This window comes from Crocodylus porosus, unplaced genomic scaffold (assembly GCF_001723895.1).
Source record: "Crocodylus porosus isolate Cpor-Errol unplaced genomic scaffold, CroPor_comp1, whole genome shotgun sequence".
Taxonomy (NCBI): domain Eukaryota; kingdom Metazoa; phylum Chordata; order Crocodylia; family Crocodylidae; genus Crocodylus; species Crocodylus porosus.
Genome location: NW_017728914.1, coordinates 11,843,259 through 11,864,533, shown reverse-complemented (window position 1 = coordinate 11,864,533; position 21,275 = coordinate 11,843,259). Strand labels below are relative to the sequence as shown.

The 21,275-nt window shown below is 37.9% G+C and overlaps 1 protein-coding gene across 3 annotated transcripts in view; it reads left to right on the top strand.

The window, feature by feature from the left end:
- TENM2 (teneurin transmembrane protein 2) overlaps window positions 1–21,275 on the top strand; it is a 1,069,972-nt gene that overhangs the window by 255,652 nt on the left and 793,045 nt on the right. For all 3 annotated transcript variants that reach the window (XM_019534873.1, XM_019534872.1, XM_019534874.1), the window contains exon 3: window positions 5,420–5,695. In XM_019534873.1, coding sequence (XP_019390418.1) covers window positions 5,420–5,695 — 276 coding nt within the window. The remainder of the gene's footprint in view (window positions 1–5,419; window positions 5,696–21,275) is intronic.

Genomic DNA, 21,275 nt, shown 5'->3' with positions numbered 1-21,275 from the left:
GGATCACCCGCCTATCTTCTGGCGTGGATGCTTTACCCCAAAGTTTGGTGTCATCGGCGAACTTGGCCAGTCCACTCCTGACTCCAATGTCCACATCATTAATGAAGATGTGTGAACAGTATGGTTCCAAGGACAGAGCCTTGAGGGACCCCACTGGTCACAGTGATCTGAGGCCCTTGGCTGGTTCAGGACTGTGAGGCTCTGTACAGGCCAGATCCAATCCAGGGCATGAGGACTCTTATAGTGGTCTCCATGGCAGCAGCAGCAGGGCATAGGGTCAAGTGGTGGGGGCAGTACAGATTCTGGCATGAGGCAGCATTGGTGAAGGGTCTGATAGGAGTGGTAGCAGCAGTGAGGAGGAAGTGGTGCAGGGACTACAGGGCACACTCCAGAAGGGGTGGGATGAGGGGTGGTGCAGGGTTCAACAAATAAGGGGAGAGCACAGGGTCTGATGGAGGCCAGGTCGCACTGCAGGGTCTGGCAGCTGCTGAAGTACAGGGGGCACAGGAGTGCAGGTTCGGCAGAGAGAAGCTTGGCTTGCCACCAATGACCATGTCCAGTGAGGCCAAAGGGCCCAACTTCTAGTTCTAAACTTTGCTTAGGTGTACACTGTCCTCATAGGATTTCTCACACCTTTACATGTAGCAACTGATACTAACTAGCATTTGGTAAAGGATTCCAAGCTACAGTGACAAGTAGTTTGATCCAGGCCCATGTATCTATCCCTCAATCTGACTCTTAATTTGTATATAGCTTCCTCTCTTTACCTCTCAAAACCACATGCATTTTTTCAAAATTCTCAATTAAAGCAAAAATGAGCAAAAAATGAGTTCTTTTTCACTTCCTATACTACTAACATTTATATTTGAGAAAAATAAGGTAAGCGGCCAACTTAAATTCGCTTGTGGCATCAAATGTTATAGTTTGTAGTACGTCAGCACCAAATGCTAATTAGAGTGAAATTATCTGGACATTTAAAGGCTATTAAATTCTACAGAGTATCATTAAAGCTGGGATGATTGGGTATGTAAAACAGTATTATTAAGGGAATATATTCATAATTGTCTGAGTTTATACACACTTCGAACCAACAAACAAGGCAATCATTTATAAGTTTTACTGCACTTCTTTTGTTGTAGGTTGGAATGGGTGTAGTCTTACTAATTTCAGAGTGCACTATGATGATTATGTCCTATTCAGAATGTGTCAGACTTGAAGGTTTCAGCTCACATTAATTTAGGTGGATTTCCTTGGTTTATTGTGCATAATTTCATACCACTGAGTTTCTTTTTGAATGATTTGCATTCAGTATGGCAGAAACAACATTCAAAACAATTTGTAAGTTTCTGTTAAATGTATTCTGCACAATTTGCAAGCAGTGACTGAAATTAACAAGAGTATGTTCAATCAGGAAGACCTGCCTTATGACCAACTGCCACAAGTTTCATTATGAACCTAAAATGGAGTAGTGAAACTGTTCTTAAAGAATCCCTGCCTAGGTAGGGGTAACGAAGTTCTCCTTCAAATTTTCCTGAAAGTACTAAGAGTAAAAATAAGTTTCTCACAAAATGTGGATATTTTCTTTCCAATATTGAGTTCCACATGGTTTTCCATATCTCTTTAGATACCGTAATTTTAAAAATACATATCACAGCTCTCTTCGATGATTTAACCATGAGGTGGATTCAAATAAGAATATATTCAATTGCAAACAATTGGGTTAATTTGCTATAATTAAGTCCTGTGGGAAATTAAGTGAATTTTCTGTCTGTGTATTTTTCTTTTTATCTCATTTTTAAACATAGCAGCTAAAGGTTTGCTGTTTTAGAAGTAGTCACTCTCCATTTTTATTTCATTAACTCACAACCTCTGTAATCACCTTACCCAGACACTGTGTTGCAGTGACCCTCCTTCTTTCAGAAGAATCTAGCAATCTGTTAGTGCTGGCAGAAGTTGAGTGTCTTTGGGGTAAAGCAAAGGGTTTTTCCTTTGGGTGGTGAAGAAACTTGCTATCTCAGGAGCATTGCCAACCCCTGCTTGCCAAGGAAACACCTCAGTCTTTTTCAAAGAGAAATCACTTCCTGCTCTTGAACTGATATGTTAGGAGATAAAAATTAAGTAGAATAAAACCTCTTTTGTATAGATTTAATACAACTTGGGTCCCAAAATTTTTTGTACAGTTAAGTGACATTGTGGGGTTAGGAAAAGCTGTATAAAAATAAATAAATTAGGTATTTTTTTAATAATACGTTATCTGACTTGCTTATCCCGTGGAAGTGAAATTGCCATTCTTTTTAAGAACTGATTAATGAAGCATATATATTACTATAAAACATTTCAAGACTTTAAAAAGACTTTTATATAGTCTATACTTACCTGTATATTTATCTATATGTCCTTTTTGGTATCTATATATGGAAAGAGAGAAATGTCAATAACTGTTTAAATAGGAAATAAAAATGCTATAATGAAAGCACAAACTTCACAATCAGTTGCATTGTGAGCAATATGAATTAAATAGTCCACAGCTGTAGTGATATAAATCTGTTTTTGTTTTTAGCCTAGCTTGAAGAATTCCAAAATCAGTAGAGCTGGGAGACTGCTGAATATTTCTGTGTATTTTTAAAGGGCCCAGTGCATTTATTACTGTATGGAAAGAAATATCATTAGAAATCAGCTAGCAAGTCCATACTTACCCAATAGGGCTGTGCAAAGCTTAGGATCGCGATTCGGATTTGGCGATGATTTGGAGGCCGAATCTATGAATTTGAATTGAATCGCTAGAAGCTTTAGGCTTTCCAAATCAATTTGGAGCTTCTGAATCGATTTAGAAAAGATTTGGTGATTTGGAGATTCAGCCATAGGGTATAATGGGGAATTAAAGACGTATCTATAACTTTGTTGTTTTTTGGTTGATTTGCATGAAACTTGCATGGGTGGTAGACCCTGCTGAGGGCATGCAGGAGTTTCTGGGAAACTGCACCTCAAAATCCTGAAAGCAAAACTCATGTCATGTGTGTATGTGTTAATCTACTATGGGGTGAAAACTACAGGGACGGTAGTTCTTGCTGAGGCCATAAAGCCTGCCAAGTTTCAAGCAGATAGGTGCAGGGGTTTCTGGGAAACTGCACCTCAAGCTGCTGTCAAGCAAAACTCATGACATGGGTGACACTGTGTGAGTTAAGGCACAGGGGGGTGAAAACTGCAGGCCTGGTAGCTTCTGCTGAGGCCACAAAGCCTGCCAGCTGTCAAGGAGATAGGTGCAGGGATAGTCTTGGGTCTGGGGTCCTGCACCTCTGGCCTTAGGCAGCCAAAACTCATGACATGGGTGCTTGTGAGACTGTGTGTGTGTTCAGGTGTGCTCTTCCTGGTGCTGGAGCCTCTGAACAACATGACAGTGTGCCTCCTTGAGGCCTCCTCCTCCCCTACAGCCTCAGCTTGATTCCACCACTGTAAATGATGGCAGGTCAAAACAACTTAGTTGGCTCAACACCAATAGTATCAGCAGCATCAAAGGTATCCAGACGGAACTGTCACAGTCTTCCTTTTCATAAAGGAATTGACAGCAAGAAGTAAAGATGTTGTGTTGGATATATGTCACTCGTGGTGTATGATGGCTTATCTTTTGTTTTTATGTTTATATGTTTATTATGAAAAAACAGAAATAATTAGAAAAATATATCTTAAGAAGCTTTTGGGTTGAAAAACCCTTTTTTGGGCTGAGGAAGTACGTGCAGTTGATGTGGCTCCTGGTCCTGGATGGAAGGAATAGTAAAGAAGCGAGAGGCTGGTCTCGCATGCACTGCAGGCAGAAAGCCAGTCAGTAAAAATGGAAATGGAGGCATCAGGAGGTGAGGGACAAGCAAGCGGGGGGGAGGGGGATGTAGCAGCACAGGTAAAAGTGCAGAGGTGCAGTTTCCCAGAAACTCCTACACCTCTCTCCTTGCAAGCTTGCAAGCTTCATGGCCTCAGCAGGGGCTACCACTCCCGCAGTTTTCACCCCCCTGTGCCTTAACACATACACAGTGTCACTGATGTCATGAGTTTTGCTTGTCAGCAGTTTGAGGTGCAGTTTCCTGCACCTATCTCCTTGAACCCCTGCATGTACCTCCTTGAAATCTGGCAGGCTTTGTGGCATCAGCAAGAGCTACTATCCCTGTAGTTTTCACCCCACTGTGGCTTAACACACACACGTGACATGAGTTTTGCTTTCAGAATTTTGAGGTGCAGTTTCCCAGAAAATCCTACACCTATCACCTTGAAATTTGGCAGGCTTAATGCTCTCATGAGAGGCTACCAGCCCTGGAAGTTTCATCCAAATCAGCCAAAAGACAACAAAGGTATAGATATTTCATTGATTACCCATTATACCCTATGGCCGAATCTCTGAATTGCCGAGCCTTTCCCCAATCAATTCAATCGAATCGATTCAGAAAAGTGCTTTGAATCTCTGAATTGAATTGACCGAATCCGAATTGGCTGAATCCAAATCAAATAGTTACCTATTCACACAGACCTATTAGCCAGTACCTTTAGGAATCTGCAAGTGCAGCCTATCCACTGAGTTATATTATGATTTGCTAGACGCCACCTTATTTTGTCATAAATTCCAGAAGTTTTGCCTCCAGAAATTAGTCTTATCACTTACGTTGCTTGTACTATACTATTAATACAAAAAGTTTTATTGTGGGCAGAGGATGCTGCTATAAATAAAAGAAAAAAGCATGATCATCATGATAAGATGCATCTCATTAAGTTATAGTAGAAATATCAAAATATCTAACCTAACTTCATGTTTAAACTACTAGTAACACTAGTAACTAGTTAGTAGTGACACTAGTAATATTTTTCCTAGAATGTATCACATTCAGTGTTTTACTATTCCAGTCGATTTTGCATTCCTCAGCTTTTTCAACTCAGCTATATTACATATTCATTTAAAAATTAAAACATTCAAATCATAATTTTAAATCTATTTGGGGCTTTCACATAATATAGAAACATTATGGTGTAGTGGGGTCAACTGTCAAGGTCAGAACCAAGACCCCAGTCTCGCAAACTCCATACTGCGTGTAGCATAAAAATGCCGGGTCTTTAAGACTGCTTGTGACCTTGATATTAACCAGGATCCTAAGGATTACAGGATGAGGGAAAATATGAGAAGAAAAACTCATGTCATATTTTGCAGACCTTACTTTTTTGTTTTGTGTATTTTACTTATCATTTCTACAATGCCATATGCTTCTAATGAGGCCTGAAAACCTTACAAAACCATAGCTCTTCTTACATAATATATTAATTACTAAGGCATAATAGCGCATATATTTATGAAATAATGAATATATGTGTAACTTTAATTTTTAAAGTAATTTAGATTTAAATTCTTGCCTGTTTTTGTTTTGTTTTAATGTTCCCCTAGGAACCAACTTCACCCTGGCAGAACTTGGAATCTGTGAACCCTCTCCCCATCGAAGTGGTTATTGCTCAGACATAGGAATACTTCATCAAGGTTATTCCTTGAGTACCGGGTCTGATGCTGACTCAGATACAGAGGGAGGAATGTCTCCAGAGCATGCTATAAGGCTGTGGGGAAGAGGAATAAAATCCAGGCGCAGTTCTGGTCTCTCGAGTCGTGAAAATTCAGCCCTTACACTGACTGACTCTGACAATGAAAATAAGTCAGATGAGGAAAATGGTAGGCCTCTTTCTTTTCCTATATGTCATAATATACGTGTGTAGGTGTGAAATGTTAAAGATGCCCCAAGATTTTATATATAGAATCAACAGTATGTTTTATACTATTATAAACATTACTAGATCAGACATTATAGCATAACCGTAACTTTCACTTTTTAAATGCTTTTTTTATACTCTAGGGAACTTGTGACCTATATCTAGAAAAGCATTCAGTAAGTTCTTAGGTATTGGTTTTGATAACATTTCTCATTATGATGTCTTCCAAATACTAGCTTTTTATGCTTCAATCTAGATAGCAATACTTTACATGCATGTTGTCCACCAAACTTCAGGTAGAATCTGTGGACTTTAATTTAATAATGTCAGCAGTGAACAAATTTGTCAAGGGAAAAAATGTATGTGATATTTATATAAAGCATGAAATAAGATGAATAGTTTTCAGTATACTAACAGCATATAAATTGTCAAATTTAATTGGAGTGAATTTGAGTCTTGTGGGCATATTTTCATGGAATTATTAAGCGTTATATATATTAGAGGTGGTTAATCATTAAAGGTAAGTATACAAAAGGTTCTGTTAACCAGATCTGTGCATCCAAGTGATATGTACCTATATCTGTTTAATATAGTTTCTTATCTTTTTAACTAAAACAGGGAAAAAAGATAAATTACACAATGCAGAACCAATGCATGAAAAACACATGGGCATTGTTTTGTACTACTTGAGCTAATTGCTCCTTGAAATGTTTACAAACCATTTAAATATTTCATATAAAGCAATTTTAAATTTGTCACAGCAAAACTGTGTGACTACATTTTTTAAAAATAGAGCTGGTAAAGACAGCTTGCTGTGAGGAGCAAAGCAGAGCATCCATTAATTCTCCATCCTATGGTGTGGGCAGAGAAGGAGCCCAAGTCACTTTACAAAATGAAACAAAACCAAGTTTAATTCTAAAGTGAGCTATTTTAAGAAGATAAGGAGAAACCCCAACAATGCTGCCATATAAAGCAGCTGCTTAACACCAGTTACTGTAATAGACTCCCTTTTACATTGTCTGTTTCATTTAAAACTGTATTTTTATGGAACATTCAGCTATTTCAGTTACTCAGAAGAGAGTTGTTCTTTCTTTTTTTATTCTAAGCGTTTTTGGTTTTTTGGGTTTTTTACCTGAATTGAATTCTTAATATATTAAAGTGATAGTCTTTTATTCTTTCTTTTTTTTTTTCAATCTCAAGAGTCCCAATGTGTTAGTCACATACAAGGAAAGCAAACAGTTGTGTGAGAAAGCAAACCTATTCTAGCCAGTGATTTGATTTGCTTTAATGCTGCCATTAAAAGAGTGATTCCAGGGGACCAAATGCCACTTCTGTCAGCATCCTCAGTGATCTGACCCAAAGTCCGCTGAAGACAATACAACCGTTGACTTCAAGGAGTCTTTGCATGAGGGTCCATACATTCAGTACTTCAAATGAATGTATGTGGACTACTGAAGTTTTGTCTTGGTACAATCGATCTCAGACTTTGGGCTTGCCATCTAGTTTTACTGAGATCAATGTTTGTTTCATTGACCTCAGTGGAAGCAAGATTTAACTTGCAACGTTTTTTACCATTTGAACGTATCTATGCAGATATCCCTGGCTTTGATCAGATAATGGGTTTCTATCTTTTTAGCTGTGCTTTTTATGAAATATCAACTATTATGAATTTGACAATAGATAACAATGAATGCATTTTGAAAAGGCAATTTTTCAAATTGTAATGTTGACTAAATAAGGAAAGACGTTATGCAATGAAGTACAGGCAAAATACAAGGAATAAATGTAATCTTTAATGTTCAGTGTTAACATTTTATTTAGTAAGCATTTCATGACAAATATATTTGTATGTTTGGTTATAAAATATTCACACAAATTTGAAATTAACGATTTTACAAGCAGAGGTGTTAACTTGAGTAAATTTTTTTAGGCTTTCTGTCTGACAAACCTTGTTTAGCTCAGGAAAATCAATGCTTTTTCACATCGCTGATTTTATGAAGTTTGGGGATGTATTATCATATAGATTGACAGTTGCCCCACTGGTTCAGTACCACAGCATGGACACTTACAAAGCCATCATTAATTTCTCACGCTTGTGCCCAGCAATGGTTTCCTACATAATAAACACTGTGTCCTTCAGAACCAAATCAATAACCTGTTAGGTATGCTTCTCTTGAAGAGGAAGTAACAAGAATCTATACTTTAAGGGAAATGCACTCCAAAACAATTTCAAGTATGCAGGAGATAGAGGCATAAAACAGACATTTCTCTGAATGGAATTTTATTCTTTTGCACCTAACCACATTAGGTGAACTCATGATGCATAGATTTCATTGAATTTATTTAAAGTACTGTCTGCTCTCTTTTCCTGACACGGTTCAGTTCCTGTGTTATACAACATAGTATTTCAGCTGTAAAAAGGTGACATTTTTTAGACTGAGCTGCTAATCACAAATGATATCATTCTACCTCAAAATAATAAACTCAATTTTCATTTAATATTAAATCAGTTTTGGCACTCACTACTTTCCCACATAGCATAGAAGAAGCATAATTGCCATAAATCACTCTTTTCAACATTTTGTACTAATTCAAACCCATCTACAGAGCTTATGACCACTTGCTTCATTTTTAGAATTGGTATAATTCAGTCTTATCTTAGAATTATGTAAGCCTTAAAATATTAGCAAGTTTGAACTGTCTGTTGATCAATCAAAAATAATATAAACTGATTGTGCTAATTATTTTCTGACAGAAAAGCATATTGAAGATCCATTTTGAAAAGTAACACTTCTACTTTTACAGTTCTGACTATTTACCTTGCATTAGATCTTGAAATTCAGTATTGTATCTTCAAATATAACTTTTACTGGTGACTGCATGTAGCCATCCATTTCTGAGAGAAAGCAATATGAATATAGAAGGGAAAAACTTGAAGGGCAAAAACTTAAGTCCTTGGTAACCCTAATCAGTTCAGTTCTGAGCTTCTGGTCATCTGAATCATATAAGTAGCTTATCCAAAAATGATTGATCAAATGAATCTTTTTTAGAAACATATCTCACGTATGATGTATCATAAGGTTGATAAGCAGAGAAGAATAAGCTTTTTGAAACCGCAAGTATGTTGTATAGTCTATTAGGATCAAGTGGATCTTCAGTGGTTACCTTCATTTTAAGTAGTGTTGTTGACTTAAAGGCGAGGTACAACTCACTATATATAAGTATAGAGAATATGGTCCCTAAAACATATGGGTCAGAACTTAGATGTTCTAAATCTGTGTACCTCCAGATATGTCCTCTAATATCAAAGGATAGTACTAGTTTATACCCAGCTGATCTTTTGAATGAATTAACCCTGGTTTGGAGTTACGGAATTGTGTCTTTTTCCTCGTGTGCTGAACTATTCATATGAGTAAGGTTGCATATTTAGGCCTTTATATTCTATTTTGTGAAAGCAGAGAAGATTACCCTTAGAAGTAGTTTGGCTTTTAATGAAAAAGATGTATGCTGAAAGGATCATTAACATTTGCTTGATGTATCAATACTGTAAATTGTTTAATCCAAAATGAAGAGTTAATTCCCTTCCCCTACCTCTCTAATAAAGACTATAATTATAGTTCTTATTTACAAGACAAATGGAAATTTTGATTAGTATCAACTCCTATTATCAGTCTGTGATCAGGAGGTTTAAAGAGTATTCAAAGTCATTATCTAAACCTGTGGATGGTCTACTACATTGATGGAATGCAGAAACTAACTTTCCTTGCTAAGTGTCTAAAATGGTCATTGTGGTACCTAGGAACTTCTGGAGTACAACAGTGTTCTGACCAACCTCTATATTTCCAAAGTGGCAAAAAAATAACAGAATGGTACTTGCTACACTAGGTTGATGATACATGGATATTTCTCCCCAGGAAGTAAATCCTTAGCTAGTTAACGGAAGTTGATTTATTTGTACCACCAAAATATAAAGTGTATGCTACTCAAGTTCCTCTACAGTGCCATAGCAAGGTCTTTCCTGTTAAGTAGCATTTTGAACCAAGTAATATCTTGTAAGTAATCATGGTTCTCAATGTATCATGAACATAGTTATCAAGAGAACAATCAGCAGCCATCTTGAAAACAAATCATTTTCATGTTTAGGAGTAGAGTTCAAACACCACTGTCAAAGGTAAGGAATAGATGTTAGATGTAATGTATGTTTGGGAGCAGTCAGCAATCCTTTCTTACTGGGATTCAGTTTCATAGTGATATTAGATATGTGGTGTAGGATATCATAGAGGTAGTAGCAAGATCAAACTTTCATTAAGGTGATTACCAGGAAGAGCTAAACAAACCTGAGTGGCAGTAGCATAACAAAGAAAACATATTCTGGAATGATAGAAATAGGAGACAGCATGTAGTGTCAAGTGGAGACTAGTAGTATGTCACAATAGATGCTGAAATGAACAAGTAGAATGCAAATATACCTACAAGGAAAACCTTTCAAGATGTGGATTTAAATAAAATTAAATTCTATCATTATAATGAGAATAACGAGTGACAGTGTAAAAGATGACAGTGGCATGCTACTTCATGTAGAACTGATGCCTTCTTTTTTCAGGGGTATAATGCACCTGCATGTCAGGTCACTGAGTTAGGGGGACCGTATTTGGTTTTAGCTGTTATTCTTTTACATTGGCGCCTTGACTGTAACTAATGGTATCAATGGGAATAATAGGATGTAATGTACCATTGTATTTTTTCACAGTGCAACTTCTATTTGGCATTACAATAAAACATCAAACATTTCAGATTTTTTTTTTTAAACTTCCTCCCCCTTTTCTCATGTGTGTCAGAAAGGATATGTATATAGTACATTTAAGAGTAAAGGCAGGAAAAAAAAGAGGAAAATTAACCTATATCAAACTTAACTAGAGCAAGGAAAATATTTCAAGGTTTTACTATCTTAATCTGTGCTTACATTTTAAATGTGTTCACTACACTATGATTAAAGATAATTACATGTGTATAAACAAGGATCTACAGATAGGGACTGATTGTTGTTTTGAACCCCCAGATTTTGTGGCAATAGATGGAGGGACTGTAGTTGGGGGGGATAAAGGAACTTGGTGAATGTTGAGGTATCACACTTGTTTACAGGTTGATGGGAGGTTGTGGCCCAGATGTTTTCCCATGTTGCTTTCAAACTTTTTGGTTGCCTTTGCACCCCATTCTGAGTGAGGCTAGCTTTTGCACAGAACCTTTGCAAGTATGAGTGTTGGCTCAGAAGCTCTTCTCCTGACTTCCTAGTGCTTCAAGTTTGTCGTTGTTCCAAGAAAAGCCACTGGACTTCCTTATCTCAGGAGTTTCAGATTGCAATTGTCATAAAGTTGCCTACCACATGTTTTTTTCAAGTCTGATAACTTAGGAGATGTTCAGTCCAGTTACAGTCCCCCTTCAACTCCCTGGACTTGGATATCTACTAATTTCCTTCCATTATGAGATTCTGAGAGTCCGCCACCTGTTACACCCTAGCCTTACACAACCTTCATGTTTAGTGTCTTGTCTGATAAATTGCTTGTCCATGCTGTCAAAATCCTGTTCTCTTTCAGATTCTTCAGACGCGGTGTATGTCGCACTTTGTCATCCGACCTCCCTTTGGTGTGTCCAATACCCCAGATTTTCCACTATTGGCTCTCGGCCGTATCAAAATTACACGTAGCCTCATCCATATATCACCTTCCTGTTGAATCTTAAAGTACAACAAACTATAAGCGAACTCCTAAATTATAAGGTGCAGTTGTGCCACTTTATCTACCTGAAGGCCAGTGGCAATGTAAAGTACTGGGTACAGAAACCTAAAGAGCTTGGCAGACAAGGGTTAATTCCTATCAAGTTTCTTTTAGCTAGAAACCTCTGTAAACTACTTTGTATCAGACATTCTCTCTGTTCGCCTTCTGATAGCAAGCTTCAGGAGGGAGATTCTTGCTCTTGTATTAACTGTGTACACCCCCTCTTGCTCCTGCTCCAGAACACTCTCACCAGATTTGTGGGACCACAGGAGGCTTCTGCTCTGCCTCCCTCGGGGCTCTGTACCAGTCTCCACACTCCTTCACTGCAGCTGAATCAAATGAACGTACTGATTCCTCTGTCTCTCTCACCTTCCCTGAACTGCTGTTCTTGCCCCTTTTTAATTGCTGAGCATCCCCATATGCATGTGAGATGCTTCTTGAAAAGGAGGCGGGGCACCACCTCTCACCCTTTCTGGTGTTGTTCCAGCTGCTCTCCGGGCTGCTCCAGCCCCCAAGGGCAAGGTAAACTTTTCTTTAACCCCTTCCTGTCTTTATCCCTCTTACAATGAAGATTGTACCCTTATGGACCAACAACTAACTGGCAATTGAACACTCAAAAGGTAAACAGTTTTCAGGAAAAACAGTCGTCATCATTAAAGATATGTCAAACCCTTGGTAACGCTGAACTTGTAGGTTTTCTACCTATGTATTTTAATACATTGTTTAGAAGTTTGTTTTTTCATTCTTCTCTTCCATGTAAGCAAGAATGTCAGTTACCTGTATTTGTAATACCACTGTAGAAGGAGAGAAAATGAAAGACAGAACTGGAAGAAGAAACCAAACTTGCATTTTGTACCTCTGAGAGGTTATTATGGAAAAGGAAAAATCCCTTGATTGTCCTTTTAAATTAATTATTATCAGTTTCACAATAGTAAATGAGGTAGTTAAGCATCCAGTGACCCTTCTATATATGCTGTAAATCTAGAAAGAAAATCACTTGCAGAGGTTTGCCTAAATTAGTGCTGACCTTGTCTTTTGTTGCTGTCTCAATTTAAAAACAGAGTAAATTTTATGCAACAGCATATTCTGGCATTTCCCCAAGATGCCATAGAATTATAGACATCAGCTTATGCTAAGAAACAAAAGATAAAATGTAATCACATGGGGAAGATGAATAAAGAGACTGTCTCAGGAATTAGGGCTCAGCTACTGAGATATTTAACTTAATTTTCTTATTTTCACTGTTTTAGCCTTTAAATATTGATCTTAATATTTATTACTTACCCCTTGCATTTTTATCCACCATTATATTTCACATTTCATAATTTGCATAGACAGTTATGGTAAAATGTAGTTCTACTCCATAAATTTGATTTTGTCAGATGTTTTGTCTGTCTGAATGGAATACTCCAGCTTCAAGTAAAAAGAGTTTTCTTCTAACTGGTGTGTCTGCAAAATCTCTTTGTAATCTGAAAGTCAAGGAAAGTTCTGTCTTCATTCAACAATAGTAAAGAATCCACACTTGGTAATTTGACAGTTCTGTAGAAACCGTAAAGCCATTGCCAGTACCAGAGAGCAGGACCAATTCTTGAGTACTAACAGAAAAAAAGACGTCAGGGCTAAGAGGGACACTTCTAATCAGTAAGATGGGCACAGCTACCTGAGAATGTACAGAGGGGGCAAATAAGGATAAGGGGAGTTTCTTTTTTCCTCATGCTGTCACTTTAAAACAGGGCTAACTAGAAAGTTGTTAGAAATTACATGTAGATAATCTAACCTTTGCATTTTATGTCAGGGCACAGAGATATGTGAGTTAAGGTGCCTCACTGAAATCATGTCCCCAAGGCCAAGCCCTGTTCTGGACTTGTACCAGAGGCTGCCTCTGTTCAACACAGCTGTAAATGGGTACCGAATGGTCATTAGGGCATTAAGTCAAAGGTTGCTGAATGTGATGCTAGCAGTCTCATTCCCTTGAGTGACTGGCTACAGAATCTTTTGTGCCTTAACCATGCTAGACCAAATGCACTGCAATGCTCAGGTGGACCCTTGACCTTAACTTTGATATTTGATATACAAGAACCAACAAGCAAGCCAACTCTTCAATGTAAGATATATGGCAATATAGATTCCAACAGTGAGAAGTAAATTATAAACTCAAACTAACTAGAAACAACGTGTCAGATTTCCCATACAGGACAATCCACATATGATCAAGGGAAACAGAACCTGCAGTGCTATATACAGGTTTTTATTGCATGGTACAGACACAATAGGATAGAATAGGACTGGAGATAGAGTGGGGGAAGGAGATGCAATACTAAATAATCTACTTCGGTATGTCCAAGGCTCAGGTCATCCCAGGAAGATGATTTAGCCTGGAGTGACTGGCATAGGTAACATATAAAATAAGAGGTCTATACATAACATGCAAACTACAATTTTTAGGATAGTACAAAATGTGTTGATGTGTTTGGGCATACTTTATCTATACTTTAGGGAAGCTTGTGAAGTACTTTGTAAATGACAAATTTAAAAAGTCATTAAGTGTGGTATCAAAGCTCAGTTGCTTAAGTGGATCCAATTTTGATTTGCTCTCAAAACCCAAGGGCACTTCTAAAAGGAAGTGAGTTAGTAATGAGGGAATTGACTAGCAGAGGTGACTTAAATACTTAATAGTGATCAATTCTAATTTTGTCCAGGTATATTGTTCATAAAGTTCGGTGCACAGAAAGGCAAGGTGTTAAGGTTTGGGGCAAAAAAGTAAGGGAACATATATCAATAATATGAATAACCTTTAAACACTTAGCAGCAGAAGGATTAGGAGTAGTAGTACAGAAAAACTAAAATATTTGTCACAGTTTTAAATGAAACCCAGGAATTCATTGGTTTAGAGCAACAGAAAGAAGAATACCAGTGATGTTTAATAGACACTCGTGTCAAAGAAGCTATAGAGATAACAGCTAGAATAATGTTCAGTAGTGCACAGATAAGGTACATTACAGGTGAAGTTGTAGTGACATTTATGTTTACCTCACTTAACACTCTAGATTAATAACCCTCCTTTAGTTCAGTCTTTATAATGAGGGAACAGTATATTTCAGATCTATAGAATTTTTCCATCAAATTCACCTTCTAGAAGAGAACTGTACAGCAGAATTCCAAGTTTTTAATGCAAGAGACAAGGGTGTTTGTGAGCAACATCTTTTTTTGGACCAACTGTATATTTGGGACGAATATAGACAAGTTTTTGGGTACCGAGATGACCTGAGAAAAGGGCACTTGGTACTGACACCTTGTCTGCATCCCTCCCAACTGTGCAGTTGGTCTAATTAAAAGACGCTTGCCTCTCCTTTTTTTTCCTGGATATCCTGGCTACAACATCACCTTAACACAACCACATTTTTAAAACGATTCTCTAACCATCAAAACTGCAAAAAAATCCCCCAAAGTGTGAACTGAGTGTGAACACTGTAATGTCACTTGTCTGCATCTGCTCAGAGCCTGGAATAGTGGCTGTCAGACCTGACTGCTCCATATATTTCAGTAAAGGCCTCACTGAGTGTAATTCTGTAACTGGTAATTTTTCTGACATACCATGGAGTTCAGCATGTTGGCCACAGAATTCACCATTTTAGAGCATTCAACTTCTTTTTTTTATGCCCACCTGCTCCAGTAATTTCTCACTCTGCAGGTTTGCCCACTAGCAGGTGCTAATTGGATTAAAATGCATACTTCATGCACTGTTGCATAAAGCTAGGCAAGCAGGCATTGAAAAGAGAGAGGTGAAGCCCAGTTTATAGCTGGGGAGCGGAAAGAAACAAGAAGCTTGCAAGTTAGGCCCCCTACAGAACAATGCAGCAGCTGATGAGACAATCTGTGGAAGCTGGGCAAGTTAAGTCACTTGAAGAACCTAAAGAAAAAAACAGCCTTCAGAAATATTCATCAAACTTGTCAATGAATATTTTTACCTGTGATCCATAGCTTTGTGCATTTGTCTAGTGCAGAAGGGTGAGAATAAAGGAAAATTCAGAGTGATTGAATAAATTAGGGTTGCCATGGAATTTAGGAGGTACTGTTGCAGAATTTAGCAGTTGCTGCCATGGAATTCCATCCCTTTGTGTCCTACCCCTGTTTATAATTGCATTAGACTTTAAGCATCTAGGCTACAATTTTCAATGCTTGGCCTATGCCCTAGATTTTATTGGTTTTGAATGGCTTTATCTGGATCAGACTGGTGATAAACAACTCAAAGAACTGAGCATGTTACATTTCACTGGCCTATAATGAATCATTGGCTTTGTATTAACAAAGCAGTAACAGTTATTAGTAACATGTAGCAAAAGTTATTATAGAAAACCTCATAAATTATTGCTTTCACTGATCAGTCCTACTTTTTCCCATAAAACTTGTCACTTCAAACCACTCCTTATTCAGCTAATGGATGTGATAATGACACCCCATATTATTAAGATAACATTTTTACAAGCTTTTGTACAAAAGATATTTAATAATGAAGTAATACACAGGAGACTAACCTATATTGGCTAAAACATAGCCTGAAATACTTTGCTTCAGTCTGGTTCCCCTATAATTATACGGAGATGTGAAAGGAGGGTTGATACCAAAGAAAAAAACAATATTAGAACTAGAACTAAAAGTAATATGAAAAAGCAAAAGCACATTTTCACTTTGTAAACTATTAGTTTTAGTGAATTAGCTTCAGATGGTCACCTAGATTAAAAATAAGCAAGCAACAATACTTCTGTTCAAAATGTAAATTAATTTGAATAATATTTCTGCATACTTTAAAAAAAAACAAAAAACAGAAGGTTGCATCTGATAAGATTAATCCTGCTTGGAAGTGAATGCATGGTAAGTGACCTGAGTGATAAATTCAAGTAGATTGAGATTTCCATCATATTTAACTAAGAATATTGAGTTATATTAAAATATGTATATATGTTTTCCTTTAACACATGAGTTCATATGAACATCATATGACCTATATTACTTTTGTATATACTTTTACAGACTTTGAGGAAGTGAAAAGGGACTCGATGATCTTCCAAGGTTGCTTCCAGCCCTAATGTCTAATATCTATGAAAAATTCTACCCAAAATCTCCCTTTAACTGATTTTTTCTACTGTCACAATCTTACAAATTATAGGCTTGTATAATAATTTATTAATAAATAGTTACATAAACTTGAAGTTTGCATTTTTCTATCCAATCATTCATTTATACACCTTGGTGGCCTAAGATTAACTAATAAACTGAGTTGTAGTGTACATACACACACATACATATATATATATATATATTTGCCATAGACAAGAAAAGTAGATTCATATTCATTCTACTATATCTCTCTTTGCCATTTGATGCTGTAAATCTGGTAGTCTTGGTTTAAGAAGCTTAGTTCCAAATATAGAGGTACTTGGAAACGTCCATTTGAGCTGAACTCAGAAGTTTATTATGGACAGATGTTTCTCTGCTTCCAAAACCCATCTACTAAGTCCCTCAAGACTCGTTCTTCATTGTCATCCTTTATATGAAGTTGTTAGCAGCAGTGATGAGACAATACAGGCTGAAGTGACAAATTATGTTGGCTGAGTGTTTACATGCTGTTATGCCAAATATAAACAGAAGCAAGTTTTCTGCTTGCTTCTTCAGAATTGTCACCTGGTTGAAAAATATATGGCAGAAGCAAGACCCAGACAAGGTAGGGCAGTGCTAATACGAAAATGGATTTCCTTGGAAGAACTTTATTTTTATAAAACTACTAAGTATTGAATTAATTTGATCTATACCAGAGGTCAGCCATGTGTTTCAGCAATAGTCCACAATGGATCATTGTGGGTCTGCAGTAGGCTGCTTCTAGCCACTGCTGCTGCCCTTTGTCTTCTGCACAGCTTCAAAATGACACAGGCAAAGCTCCTTGCTGACTGTCCATGGTGTGATAGAGGCAAAACCCCCCACACCTGAATGCCACCAAACCCCAGTTCACTGGGCCAGATCCACCATGGGACTCTAGGTTGTCAACTTTTTGTGGGTACTGTTAGTTTTTTGGGACTTGCCAATTATACTGGGCAATCAAATAGACACGAATGCAAAAAAAAAAGCTTACTATTAATTGGCCATGTCTACACAAGATGTTTACTGCTCAATAGCTTGTTAGTACTGTGCAGTAGTGTCATGGGGCATGAACCATGATGTGTCGCTAGTAGTAATGAGCTACTGCGTATTCAGCATCACTAGGTGAATGCTGGGTGTGCAGGGATGCTACTGCACAAGAACACCAGCTACTGCACAGTCATTTAGTATTTGGGTATGCAAATGACTGTACAGTAAGCACTGCACAGTCAGTGTCTTGTGTAGATGCAGCCTCTGTAACTCACAATAGGAATACAGTCCATCCTGAAATCTATATATTGAGTTCAGCCCATTAGTGATCTTTAAAGCTGAATGTGGCATCTCATTATATTGTCCTAACAGTCATCACTAGTTGGCACCACAAGATGCTGTCTTCTGAGTTTGTTTCTTAGCATTCAGACAAACCAAATGTGTTGAATTATTGTTAGCTTGAATTATGCAAGATCCATTGTAGAGGTGAGAATGTAACTTATCTAAATGAAAAACATAATTTCCAGAGAGAGAAACCACTTAAGCATTACAGAATCATGAGCTTTGAGGTTCAATCTATGCTGTTGCAGTATATTCAGGAGCACTACATTATATCCTCATATTTAATTTGTTGAAGAGATGTCTTTACTCATTTTTTTTTAATTTTCTTATAAATATGTCACAAACATGTCTGTTCTCCCCTGTTCCAAAGGAAAAAAAAAATGGTGCAGAAAGTCTTGAGTCCTTGGTATGGTATTGTTGATACAAAAAGAAAGGACTTTTTGATTTGCCAGGAAGTGCAAGATGCCCATAGAAATATATACTTGCTTGGCATGTGCCCTGGTAAAACTGAGATGCCATCTTGCAGGTAGGCATAATGCAATCCAATTACAACAGCATGACTCTCGGCAAGAGACAACGTGTGAGCATTAGTTGTTTGCTGGAGGCATGAATGTTATTAAATATTGAAAGGGCAGCAGTTGGATTTTTTTCACACTAATAGTTAAAGGAGTTTTCTGAACATTGGATTACCATTCAAGATTGAAATCTATTTCTTCAGATCATGGATTATAGGAACTCATGAATCAAGACATATGATCCACAGGGAACTTTTATAAAAATATACTGCTTTTTTTATCTAAGTGGAACTTGCTAAAAAATGGGTTCAGCTGGTTTCTGTGTAATGTTTCTTCTTCCTAGGACCTTAAATAAAATAAATTATGACCAAGATTTTAATTTTCTTAGTAAAGACACAGCCAGTAACAGCAGCTAAAGTTCCCAAGACAGCTAAGGAAAGTCATATTATTATTATATTTTCCACAGAAGGCTAAGACTTCAGATATATCAGGCAGACAAGGTATCTGCCCCAGTGAGTTTTTAATTTAATAAGAAAACAGAGAAATGAAGAAAGACAATGTGATTAAATGATGGTGCGTGAATTATCTTGTAGTTCCTTTTTCTGCTTTGAATAAACAAGGTGCAACATGATTGTAGGTCATGTTCAATATTCTCCTTGAAATTGTGTGCCTTGAAGGAAAAAAACCCCTAAAAAGTAGGTAAAGGCATGAAAGACTGGGCCAAGGTGAGGGCTGTAAGCGTACGTGCAGAGGTGTGATGAAGCAGATGGGCTTCTGGGACTGCTGTGACACATGGTGGCACTGGTGACTTGTGCAGCTGTGGTGACAGTTGGTTCTCTCTCAAATCAGCGCCTGGGGTGGCTTCCCCAGGTGTCCCATGCTAGTTATGCTACTGCAGAAATGGCACTATGGAAAGAGGAGTAAATGAAAAGCACAGGAAGGGAAGATAGTAGTGATAAAAGACAAGAGTATAGAGGTAAAAAAGAAGTAGGTAGCACAGAGCCACAGAAGTAAGGAATTTAAATGATGTAGAGCAGGGCTGTCTAACTTCTAAGACCCCAGGGCTGCATACTGCATCAGCTGCACGAGAGGCGCTATGCGGACACTCCTCCTCTCCACCACTGCACTGAGTATCCCCCCACCGTCACTGCACCTGTCATTGCCCCTACCCCTGCCCCTGCACGTGACCCTAATCTCCCCCCTCTGCTCTGCATTGGGCTCATACTCATCCTGGGGGCTTTACATTAAACCTACACTGGAGCAGCCCTGATCTAGAAGAACAGAGTTGTAAGAAGTTAACATAGGCATGAAAGATGAGGGATAATCAAGACTTACATATGAGGGATAAGCAAAATTTGGAGATAGTATAAAGGAAAATTCAGCATACTTAAAATAACTTATTCTGGTTATTTGAAATAGTCTTTAAAGAGTGTTAGCCACACGCAAAAGTATTCTAACATTAAAAGTGGCTAATGCAGGACAACTTTATTATCAAATATTTTTGATTTATCTAAAACACATTATTCTTTAAGTCTCAAACTCTTATACTGCAGCTGTTTCAAACCTTGCTAACACTTCCCCAGGAAAAACTGTGTTCAGACCAGAAGCCATAAAGATTTCATGGCTTAATCAAAATGTACCATATTTCAATCTGTAAAGGAGGAGAAATCAAACATTGAACTTTTGCATCAAGAGATGCAGGAATAGAAGAATCTGAACTATTGTCCATTTAATCCAGTTCCTGACTGACCAGTACTGAAACACGTTAGAAAAAAGGGCCAGTGCACCCACTAATGAGCAATTAGATATCATCCTGCCCCAAAGAACATTTTTTGTGTGTTGGTATGTTCTTGTTTTTTTAAAACATGCTAAAGATGATTTGATAAGATATATATTTGGACTTTTCGGTTTAACTTTAACATAAAAATCTGCTAAGGCTTTAATGTAAACCGTTTCCTGTAGCTATAAATTGCACAGGTTAATTACAAATTGTACACGTGTATGTGATCAACATTTTTGGAATTCTGCATCTCCTTTTTCACACAGTTCACAGTTAATTCCAAAACCAAAATTGTAAATAGTTCAGATGATTCCTTGCAAAATTTAGGACCTTGTCTTTTCAAAGAATGAGCTTTATCTGCTCAGTCCTTGGCCTCCCACCTTTGCCATTTCCTTATGTCAGAGCTGTCCGTTTTCTGAGTACTTTGGGACAGAGGCCCTCCAGCCATATGCTGCCATAGCCATATAAAGCACCAAATGGTGCATGCTACAGGGGCTGCACCTGGCACAGCATCCCCCTTGTGACTGACCTCTCCAATGCATCACCTGCCCCCCTTCTCCTGTGGTGGGTGAACCTCCCAAGCCACAGCTTCCCTTGCCCACCACTTTGTGCTACATTGCAGAGGTGCCTCCATGCTATGCAGGGTCCTCAGATACCCCGAAGCTCTATAGCCACTGGTTTCCTTAGCCCAATAGGCTATGCCCCTCTATCCTACCTCCTACAGACAGGACCAGGGAGCAGAAGCCAGGGGAGGAAGGGGGAACCTAGGGACTCCAGCGGCAGCAACTGGAGAGCAAAGGATTGAAGCAGTACCCAGACTGCAAGTCTGAGGGTTGCATATTAACCCCTTATCTGCCTGCAAGCTGAGGGTGCCAGTAGGACTGTCCTGCCCTATGTAATTTCTCAATGTCTACTTGAAACTTGACCAGTCTAAATAATTTGCCAGCTTCCAGTATTCATCCTTCTTTTCCATAACATTAATATTTTTAAACACCAATCCCAGTACTA